Source organism: Lactuca virosa, chromosome 5 (assembly GCF_052849685.1).
Source record: "Lactuca virosa cultivar CGN04683 chromosome 5, Lactuca_virosa_CGN04683_v6, whole genome shotgun sequence".
Classification (NCBI taxonomy): domain Eukaryota; kingdom Viridiplantae; phylum Streptophyta; class Magnoliopsida; order Asterales; family Asteraceae; genus Lactuca; species Lactuca virosa.
The window spans coordinates 275,785,768-275,797,768 of record NC_136430.1 but is presented as its reverse complement, the minus strand read 5'-3'; the positions used below and the strand labels follow the sequence as shown (position 1 = coordinate 275,797,768).

At 32.2% G+C, this 12,001-nt stretch overlaps 1 protein-coding gene across 1 annotated transcript; it reads left to right on the top strand.

Annotated features, from left to right (window-relative positions):
• The first annotated feature begins 8,412 nt into the window (after positions 1-8,412).
• Positions 8,413-8,904, top strand: LOC145111722 (histone H4). The gene has a single exon (XM_079047975.1). The coding sequence runs from the start codon at positions 8,473-8,475 to the stop codon at positions 8,782-8,784; it is 312 nt and encodes a 103-aa protein (XP_078904101.1). The 5' UTR covers positions 8,413-8,472; the 3' UTR covers positions 8,785-8,904.
• Positions 8,905-12,001: the final 3,097 nt, after the last annotated feature.

Sequence of the window (12,001 nt, the reverse complement as noted above, 5' to 3'; positions counted from 1 at the left end):
TTTCTTCTTTCTCGAATGATTTAGATATTGAATTGTTGAGAGGTCTTACATAACTTTCACTGATCATGTATTTTCCCTTTGATGTAGTCATTGCATATAACGTATCACTCATTATAAAACAAATCTGGACTTAGAATTTAGTAATTTGTATGTTTGACTTTTCTGGATCTGTAACCTGATGAATGAAACTGTGTATTGCAGTTTGTGTAATCGTTGATCAATGAAACTGTGTATTGTCGTTCTCGAATAGTCGAATTCGTTGATGTGTTGTTGATATGTTATTTTTGTCATCCGAGTTAAATACCACAAGATCTTGTATATGAGTTTGGTTAAAAAGAGACTTCGTTTTATAATTTAGACATCCTTGAGGAAAAAAAACACTCTATTTTATAATTTAGACATCCTATATAGTTTTTAAGGTATTTTTATTGGTTGAAATTATATTGTTTTTTGAAAAAGATGATTATAAATGGTTAATTATAGATTGACTTTTGATAAAAATATTTATAGAGTGTCTAAAGAGTGTGTACCCTTGTATATTTTGTCTTAAAAGGAATGATCAAATCAATTATTGAACACGGGATGCAATAATGACTCTTAATCATGTAAAAAATACATATGTTATATAGCTGTATGGGATTGTTTTTTAAACCTCACTGTTTTTGAACAAAACTAATTATTGATTTATAACCGTGGCGGAGCCAGAAATTTTGATATGGGTGTACAAACATTATCAATATATATTCTATGTAGTTATCATATTCCGGACATTAAAAAACATGGTATAATATCTTAAGCTGAGGGTACAATAACATAGAACATGTTTACAAATACATTTTTTTTATATACATAAAACAATTTTTTGGGGATATTGTAGTACCTCCAACGCCCCATCTAGCTCTGCCACTGATTTATGGTGATGATAAAATGTGTTTTTAAAAAAATGTTAAGATTAACTTTTATGATGAATAAAATTTTTATAATTGTAAAATAACTAAAAAAATGCATAGAAAGAGACGATGAAAGAAAAAAAAATTATAATTGTAAAACAACTACAAAAATGCATGCAAAGAGAGGAAGAAAGAAAAAAAAAAGAGTTTAATAAAAATACTATTGTCATTTTCAGTTTAAAAAACCATGTACTAATAAAAATAATTTTTGGAAACCTCTGTTTGAAAACATATCAAAAAGTCACTTTAAAAAGCAATTATGCAATATTCAATAACTTTTTAAGCCTCATCACTTATTAAATAACCAATAAATTAATAAACTATTAAAAAAAACAACCCAAACACCCTCTAAGTAATAACTTTTTATATGTGAAAATGGCTTAAGAATATATAAATGTTTTTGTTTCGGTAAAAAAATAACAACATTGAATAGCATTAAATAAATTTGATGAATTGTTCCAAAAAAAAACTATTAACATATAGAGTAACAAATTGCTAATGATTATATATATATATATATATATATATATATATATATATATATATATATATATATATATATATATTAGAGTTGAATATTCAACCATCAACCTCTTGACACTCTATAAAAAAACACTATAAATGTTAAAATAAACTGCAAACTTCGTTATTTTTAGTCAGTTTGGCAGTAATTTGGTAAATAAATTTAACATTATTAGGTTTGATTTGATAAATATTCTAATATGACAATTTTCCTATACTATACATATTTTATTGAATTTATTATTATTATTATTATCGATTTGATAGGTCCATGAAAGAACCCCTTTCTAAACTTTCATATTTCTGAAAGACCCAATTTTCATACTTGACAATATAGTTACTTCAAAACATGCTATATGCATATTTATAAAATAATATTTTACATTGATAAAGTGATTACAAAGATTGGATACAAACCGACTATGTTTTAATATTTTACATAACTACCCAGGATATTGTAATTTATACAAACATAAACCAAAGTACAAAAGTAATAGCAAAAACTATTCTACATCTTCCGATAGTATATAACCATACTGGTTACTTATCTCCTGCAAATTTGTTAAACATTGAGAGGGGTAAGCGGTGACGCTTAGTGAGTTCAATAATAGATACAATATAACGTTATGTCATATATATACTTCAATATGACAGAAGCAAAGAGGAACAAGAAAAAACAAAGGCATAATGCGAAAAACTTTTCATATCAATCAATGACTCGATTCAAAGATATACAATCAATGATATATAACAATTTCAATACTTTATAAACATCAATAACGCTTCGGCCCAAATGGCACTGAAGACAAACAATTTCTGATTAACATTAAGGTAGATTTCAGGTTTTCACGTCCTGTCTAACCTTCTGCCAATGTCATAGAATATAAGTCATTCTCTTACGGAGACATGCTCTACATGGCCAGAGGCTACGTACGCCCTGTCTAACCTTCTGCCAATGGCATAGAATAGAGTTATTCACTTACTGGGGGACATGCTCTACATGGCCAAAGGCTACATACCAGTACCACCGTGAATCTGAGTTCTTAAACTGATCACATGGTCAAAGGTATAGCTTTGCTATCATAAATAATAGAAATAAAAAAATAACACGGGAATATAACCCGGAATAATAACACCGAAAAGCACATAGCACATATAACACATAACATACAATTGTTCCTATATATTAAACTCACCGTGAAATAACCGGGGGTTAAAATAGTAATTTGGGCAGCACTTCGGCTCTAAATATGACTTTCTTCGTTGAAAACCGGGTGTTTTCTTGAAAACCGGGCTCTAAGAAGGTAGAGCTTCGAAACCGAAAAGATAAAATTTTCGGGCTTCTCGGGAATTTCGGGGCGTGTTTCGGGCGTTGGAATTAATCTCGGGGCTTCGGGGGATGTCAAAATAGTAAAATTATTGAAAAAGGGTGAAAAAGTGCCAAAATTCTAAAAATACCCGGGAGGGTTCACAGCCCTCTTATTTATAGGGGGGAAGATGCGAGGTTCGGCCGAAGGAAGGAGGTGGCAGCGAGGAGTTCGGACACGCGGCAGAAGCAACGAAGGCCAGCGAGGCTCGGATGCGAGGGTCGGACGCCTGCTGGCTCGGCTCGGACGGCGACACGCGTCGCTCCTCGGACGCGCCACAGCTTCGAAAGCGAAGAGTCACTGTACACGCGTCGGCTGCTGCTTCGGCTGAGTCATCGGCATCGGACACGGGGATTTCAATATCGGACACGGGTCGAGTTCCGGACAGGGGTGACGTGGCCGAACACTAGCCAAGCGAAATTCTCGGATTTTGTGCCCAAACCTTCTAAAATCCATAACTTTCACATACGGGCTCCGTTTTTGACGTTCTTTATATGCACGCGTAGGGAAAATTATGCTCTACGACTTTCGTTTAGACTTCGTCGGCTAATTTTGAATTTATTTTTAATATTATTATTTTTAACAGACCGGAACTGGTAAATCCGTTAAAAATTCTTAACTTCTTCATCCGACGTCCGTTTTCGTCAGACTTTTTACCGTTGTACTGCTAATGACGAGACCTTCGATTCTCGTACAGGCTGTGTCGGCTAAAAATCACTCGATCTAAAATTCGAGTTTTTAGCTGTCTGCCGCTAATCCGAAACTTAGAAAAATCATAACTTCCTCATATGAAGTCAGATTTTGGCGTTCTTTTTATCGAACTTCTCGGTTTAACGAATACTACGACTTTTATTTAGATCAGTAAGGCTAAAAAGTAGTTTATCAAAAACTCACTTTTTACGTCATTCGGCACCGTGTCGGTTTTGTCGCGGATCTTCGATTGGTCATAACTTCTTCGTTATAACTCGGATTTCGATGAGGTTTTCGCCTAAATGTTTCTAACAAGATTCTTTACAACTCTTCATAATAAAAATTTACTTATTTAAAATTTTATATTTTCGTTAAATTCCGATATTTTAACTTTTAATTGGAATCTCATAAGACTTCCAATATTTTCCGAGTGATTTTAAACATAGTTTTACTTCATTTCTAGTAAAAACTATCTATTAGAACTCAATACTCATAATTATATAATATTTCATAGTATTATTCACTTTTAAAATTACATAACACGATAACCGAACGTGTATGTTACAGTCCATATTTCTTGCACTATACTTACCTTTCCCACTTACCAAAACATATAGAAATTGATTTAGTAAGGTAATTAAAATTTCGGTTTGTTGACATCTGGGTAACTATTTTTTTTTTTGTACACATCTACGTAACGATTTTTTTTAGAAATGTTTACATATGACCATTATGACCAACTATAGCATGTTACATCTGCTCATAATTGTCATATATGAACACTTTCAAAAAACTTGTTACCTAGATGTGTATAAAAATAGTTACATAGATCTAAACAAACCGAAAAATTAACTACGTTGATAAGTAAATTTCATTTCTTTTTTATTTTACCTTCTAATTTTGATTTGGTATAAAATTTAACCTAAATGGTAAATTTTTTAAAACCACACCATTTTGGTAATATATTTTTAAAATACACTACTTTGGTAAACAAAAAAATCTAGAATTGACAAGAAAAAAAGCACATCGTCGTTTTATATAATTTTATTGTTTAAGATATTAAATATAAAAATTTAAATTTACTAGAGACTAAAAATATCAGAAATTGAGACCAATAATATAAAAAAACATCGTTTGATGAATTAAAGCTTAAAATATTGTTAATAGACTTTAAAGTTTTGATTTGCATTTCAAGTTATGGTTTTCAGTTGATCTGGTTCTCCATTTTTTCTTTCCGGTATCAATTTTCTTTTCCTCAAAGGATTGTGATACATTGGGTTGTGGTGGTGGAAAATTTAATAAAGAGACGGTGAGTTGTGGTGTTGTTTCGCCAGAGTTGAAGGACCGAAAAAAAAATGTATGATGAAAACATCGATGTCACTAAATATGTGAAAGGAGTAGAAGCCGAGGAGGATGAAAGATGGGATGATGACCGGTGGTATCCAATTTAAAATTTTCAAATATGGTTTCAGGTATAGGGTGAGGATATACATATATGTGACTTTATTAATTTTTTAAATAAATAAAAAATAAATACATAAATAAGAAAATTAATTAAAAAAATAAATTAATAGATGGCACAATAGTCTTTTTAGGTAAGTTAGGGACAAATCGCGATAAAAATAAACAGTTGGGACCATCCGTGTTAGAAAAATAAGTTAGAGACCAAACGCACAAATTCTCCCAAACCATAGGGATCATTCGTGTTATTTACTATTACTTTTCGTTTTGTTCATATTTGCCTAACTATTCTTTTTGTACACATTTATGTAACGAACTTGTTGAAAACGTTCACATATGACCTTTATGACCGGGTGTAACCAGCCACAATAAGTCATAATGGTCATATGTGAGCACTTTCAACAAGTTCGTTGCGTAAATATGTACAAAAAAATAGTTAACCAATTGTGAAAAAAGCGAAAAGTTAATTACCTTAATAAGTCATATTCCCCTAGTTATTTATTTGATTGTCTCTTTGTACTATGAGCACCATCTTCTTTACTTTTTCTTCATTTGGCCATGGTTGTCATCCGTACTCTGCTAGATGACGGGGCCATCGTTTGGGTAAAGGTTTCTCTCATTTTTCACCTCTCACCCTCATCTCATAATCTATATTACATTTTAGCTCATCCTCTAACTCATCTTTCATCACACACCAACTATTTCATCTACCCATGTTTTACCCAACATATTTGTAGATATAAAATACATACATGGTCCAGATCTGTAAAATAAATCTTACATCTTTTATCCAGCATAACTTTTAAAGCATAAAATACATATATAGTCCAGATCTGAAAAACAATGTTTACATCCTTCATCCAATATAACTTTCAAAGCATAAAATATTTATACAGTCTAGATCTGACAAATAATGTTTACGTCTTTCATCCAACATAACTTTCAAAGCATAAAATATATATATACGGTCTAGATCTGAAGAAAAAGTTCAGATCTGAAGGAAAGAAGTTCAGATCTTTCATCCAACATAGATCTCAAAGTATACAGTTTATATCTGAAGAAAAAGTTTAGATATGAGATGAGAAAGTGTAGATTTGAAGGAAAAAGTTTCAGATCTGAAAGAAAGAAGTATAGATCCTTCATCCAGCAAACATCTCAGGTAAACAGATAACATATATATACACATAGCACATAATTTATGTAAAATACTTCATATCTATGTGTAAGATGAAAGTGACTATACACTCACCTGATAAGGAGTGATTCGGACAGCACTTCGCTTCTTAAATAATCTTCCTTGACGAAACCGGGAAGTTTGCTTGAAAACCGGGCTCTACACGGGCAGAGTTTTGAATCGAAAAACTCTTTTTCTCGGAGAATCCGGGCTCTAAAAGGCTTCCTTCTAGATCTAGAAAGGATTCCTAGGCTTCTTGGGGTGTCTTGGGAGGTTTAGAGAGTGTGTAGAGAGAAGAATATGTGGGTTTTGGTATGAAAAATGAAGGAACTCTCGGGGGGTATTTATAGGCTGAAAAAGGGGTGAACTCGTCGAGTTTCTGGCCCAACTCGTCGAGTTTCTGGCCCAACTTGTCGATTTGTTGGTCCAACTCGTCGATTCGGTGCCACGTTTCGTCATCAGATTGTGCCACGTCACCCACTTCGCTGCAGCACCTTGCTGACTTCTAAACCCCATAACTTTTGTATACGAGCTCCGTTTTCGATGTTCTTTATATCCACGCGTAGGTAAAAACAAGATCTACAACTTTCCTTTTGACACCATCGGCTAATTCTCGACCGATCTTAAACTTAACAGTAGGAGGTGATTATACTGTTAAATGACCGTGAAGAATTCGTAACTCCTTCATACGGATTCCGTTTTCGTCTGTCTTTTTATCGTTGAGTTCCTATTAATGAGATCTTCAACTCTCATTTAGGTCGCGTAAGCCAAAAACCGCTCGAACTAAAATTCGAGTTTCGGGTCGTGCACTGCTATGCCGAATCGTTGAAAATTCATAATTTCCTCATACGAAGTCAGATTTTGGCGTTCTTTTTATGGATGTTCTCGGTTTAACATACTCTATGACTTTCGTTTAGATTACTAAGGTCAAAAAGTCTTCTATCGTAAATTCACTATTTACACTTCCCGGTGCCGTGCCGGTTCCGTCGCGAAACTTCGACGGGTCATAACTTCTTCGTTATAACTCGAATTTCGGCGTTCTTTATATATCCGGAATCCTTGTTTCGACCACTAGAACTTTATGTAAAGATATCGGGTTTATCTCACACTTTAATTTTGACGCTTATTTTTATTATTTATTAATTATATATTTATAATTAAGTATAAAGCACATAAATTTACATAATTCACGTAATACTCAAATAATTCATCTTTATTACTTTAAAATAGGTTACAATGGTTGACCTAGACTATTACATCATTGCATCAATGCTTAGTCTCGACATACGGGCGTTACAACATCATCTGCCTTACACCCACCCATTAATATAGTTAGACAATCAACCATGTATAAACATTAATATTGCATTCGAGTGGTCATAGGTTGAACTTTACCGATATATTTTTGTATATTTATAAAGTTTAATGATATTTTTTTTACCAGTGAGATGAGTTTATTACCCATTGAAGACATTAGTTATGTTATGTAATTACTACATCGTTATATATGTTTTAAGAAAAACTGATGATGTTGATAATAGTGGTGTGCACGGCCGTTGTTCGTGGCCACCTAGACCACGACCGGGTTTGTGGTCCGTATACCGGACGGCCTTATGGAGCTACCGAAATAATGTTATTTACAAAACGATTTCCTTCGTGAGAAGCACCTAATATTTTTGTTTGATTGGTTTGACAATAAAAATATTACAAAATCCGATTCTAAATATTCCCATGTAATTTCTGTCCATTTGAACTCCTTGCTGTATTTTCAATTTATGTTTGTTGTTTTTTTTATATATTCTAATTTTAGTTAAATTTATATATTACACCCGGATAGTTAGAATAAGTGTTTTAAACATTTTACGTGAAATAATAAAATACTAGATAACTTAATAAATCCATCAAGCTTAGGTTTACATATTAAATAAAAAAACACCATTATATGTCTACACAAACTAATTATTTCCTCGTTAAATCCAATAAATAAAATGATACAACACCTTAATCGATTATTCTATTTAAATACACTTTAAAAAAATATAAATTACTCTTACCCACTTATTTAGCACGTTGCACAATGGATGACCCGAGTTACCCTCACCTAGATCCAGCACAAGTCGAACAAACCAATCAACAGCTCTAATAGCTCATCACACGGATTGCAATCGTACGGCTTATATGGCCCTTATTTCATCTCATCCAACGGAAGTATACAAACAAAGAATCATATTCCACCTTTTAAGTAGAAACCCTCACGCCGATGTCAAGCACAAACGAAAATCGAACTCATATCTAGAGAGAGAAAAAAATGTCAGGAAGAGGAAAAGGAGGCAAGGGATTGGGAAAGGGAGGAGCCAAACGACATCGTAAGGTTCTCCGGGACAACATCCAAGGTATCACCAAGCCGGCGATCCGCCGTCTAGCCAGACGAGGAGGTGTCAAGCGTATCAGTGGGTTAATCTACGAGGAGACCCGTGGAGTTTTGAAAATCTTTCTTGAGAACGTCATCCGTGACGCCGTCACATATACCGAACATGCTCGCCGGAAAACTGTTACTGCCATGGATGTCGTTTATGCTTTGAAGCGTCAAGGCCGTACTCTCTACGGATTTGGTGGTTGATAGAAATTTGCTACCTTTTCGTTTCTGGGTGTAGGCTTTTTCCTAGTTTGATTATGTAATCTGAATTGATATGATGTGTAATTGATGTCTCTTAATACAAATTTAGTTACTTTTTATCAATTTCTTGTCGAATTCTTCATCTCGAATGATTCTCTTAATACAAATTCGTCGGATATCACGTGTATCAGATGTGTAATTGATGCTCACGAATTGATTAGTTTTTATCAATTTCTTGTGGAATTTTATGTTTATGCAATACATGTGATTCAGTCAATTAATGGACTCAAGTTTGTCTACTTATGTTTATTCGAGCTCCATTATTTTTTGTTGAATTTGATGCTTTCGAGTTTAGATTATTGTTACTGTATACGCATATTGGTTTACTGTAGTTTGGGATTGATTTTGGGGGTTGTTAAACACACCCAAAAATTTGGTTCAAAACCACCTAACTTTTTTTTTTTTTTTTTTTTTTGAAAAATCAAGAATATATTAAAAGAAAAGGCAGCGCGAAGCTGCAAATAAGTACTACAATAGACTACAAAAACACAAAACAAGAAGAAAAGGGAAATCAATCTACATAATTATGCCAGAAGTGAAAGGGCCAACTCTCCAGACCAGCACTAGAGGTATCGCCAAATAATAGAAACCAAAAGACCATATCATCAAAGAATTTCCACCCCGTGAAAACAACCCATAACCAAAGGACCTAACACAGCAATCAAACATGGACTGCAGGGGAATTCATCCAAGCCAGCATCATGGAATTGACTCCAAGATAAAGCAGAAACCACACTTCATACGCCTAATTCCCCTTTAATTCTGTAAAGCTGCAAGTAATAGTAGATCCAGCAGACCCATTGGAGGTATGTAAAACGTCTTCTGTAAGAAAGTATACTTCATAATGCACTGAATTTTTGGGAAGCCATGAAACACTGAACCCATGATTGAGATAAGCCCATTTGTAGATAATAGAAAGGGCAAGCTGAATATCTAGCCAAGATACTAATCTCGACCTGCAGATGAGGAGCAGATAGGAGAAAAAAAACGCGACACACACCAAAAGACACACCCCCCTCCCCAGCTTACACTAGGATACACAAACACACCACACAACAAAAAACCCGAAAGGAGTGCTACAGCAGGCAGCCAAAAGCCTAAAATTTGTCTACCCGAATGAAAAGAAAACACCCACCAAACACACACTAGGCTGCGGCTGGCACGCACCAAGACACCAAGAGACACACACGGCTATAACCATCCCCAACCCACTATTATATCTTTTAAACCTAAATTGACAAGACTTTAACACTTTTATGTATTTTTTATATTTTTTAATTAACTTCGTAATCCCGTATTTTACGATATTTTTTATATCTTTTATTTTATAATATATTAACAAAAATGAAATAATTTTAACACTTTAACCCTTTATAGTTAAAATATATTTTCAATTTATGCCCTTCTCTATTTTAAAAAAATTACTTTCCATACTTATTAATATATTATTAATATATTGATATTTAAACTTTGTCACACACATAAACACACGAATGTAAATATTTTCAATTTATACCCTTCTCTATTTTAAAAGATAATAACACTCCTCACCCTTTAAGAAATTGGGCAAAACTAATAACTATATTTATATTTATAGTCCTTTAATTTACCCTACATTTACAATAAATACCCTATCTTTATTTTAGTGCGGTATAAATGAATACCATTACAATTAAATCAAAATAATATAACTATATTTACATTTACGGTCATTTAACTTACCCTACATTTACAATAAATACCTTATCTTTATTTTAATGAGGTATAAATGAATACCAGTACGATCAAATCAAAATAATATAACTATATTTACATTTATGGTCCTTTAACGTACCCTACATTTACAATAAATACTTTATCTTTATTTTAGTGCGGTCTAAATGAATACCACTACGATCTGCACAAAATAATATAACTATATTTACATTTATGGTCCTTTAACTTAACCTATAATTTATATACTATTCATTTTCATGCCTAAAGTTTTACTATAAATGAATGTGACCCAAACTTCATTTTCATTGTACGATAGTTTGAAAAACGATAGGCTAAGTAAAAGGAAATGAGTTGGTTTACAAGAATCACATCCAATGCCTACAATTTTGTCACTTTGGCGTCACCACGGATCAGAACGTGCCGATGGATGAGAAATATTGTATAATGCTCGACTTACTGCATATATTCCACCGAATGCACCACGTAATAATTATAATATCCATGTAGTTGATGTCCCTGATAATTAATAAAATTAAAATATGACAGTGTTTGACAAAACAGTGATAATTGAAAATGATAATTTTATTTGTTATAGTTGTGAAAAAATATCATATTATATTTTTTATTGTTCGTTTAATTGTTTGTGATCGTTATTTTTTATTGTTCGAAACGTAAACAAACTCAAATTTAAACCGAAAAGTTTATAAGTAATTTGAAAAAATAAAAAAATTATATGAAATTTATACAAACTCTATTAAAATAAAGAACAAATAAAATTCTTATATAATAACAATAATAATAATAATAATAATAATAAATTGTTAAAAGAAAATAAAAAAGAAAAAGGAAGAATAAGTTAATGTTTTTATATGAAACAAGGACTAAAAATGTAATATTCATAAACTATAGGGATACAACCTATTAATTTTTAAATTAGGAAACAAAACTGAAAATAAAACCAAAGCACAAGGACTATTTCTATATTTTACTCTAAACAAAAACATTCAAATAGTTTTGAAAAGTCTCACCGGTAATCTGTCATTCCTATATACTATCATTACATTTTTAATATTTTTTTAATTGAATTTACTGTTAATGGTTTTAAATAGTTGGTCTTGATTTTTCTTTTCGGGTGTATTTAAAATCCTCCGTTTGTTTAATATTTCTTGATTTTTGAAGTTAGTTTATGTTTTAGAAAAGTTTGTTTAATATTTCTTGATTTTTGAAGTTAATTTATCTTTTAACTTTTAAAAAGGGAAATGACTTATTAAGGTAATTAACTTTTCGATATGTTTACATCTAGGTAACAAACTTGTTGGAAGTGTTCATATATGACCATTATGACCTGCTGTAGCAGTAAAATCCTAGATGTGAACACTTTCAACAAGTTCGTTACCTAGATGTATACAAAAAAAATAGTTACCCAAATATGAACAAAACGAAA

Coding starts and splice junctions, on each gene's coding strand:
- LOC145111722 (XM_079047975.1), top strand. CDS start 8,473: ATGTCAGGAAGAGGAAAAGGAGGCAAGGGATTGGGAAAGGGAGGAGCC.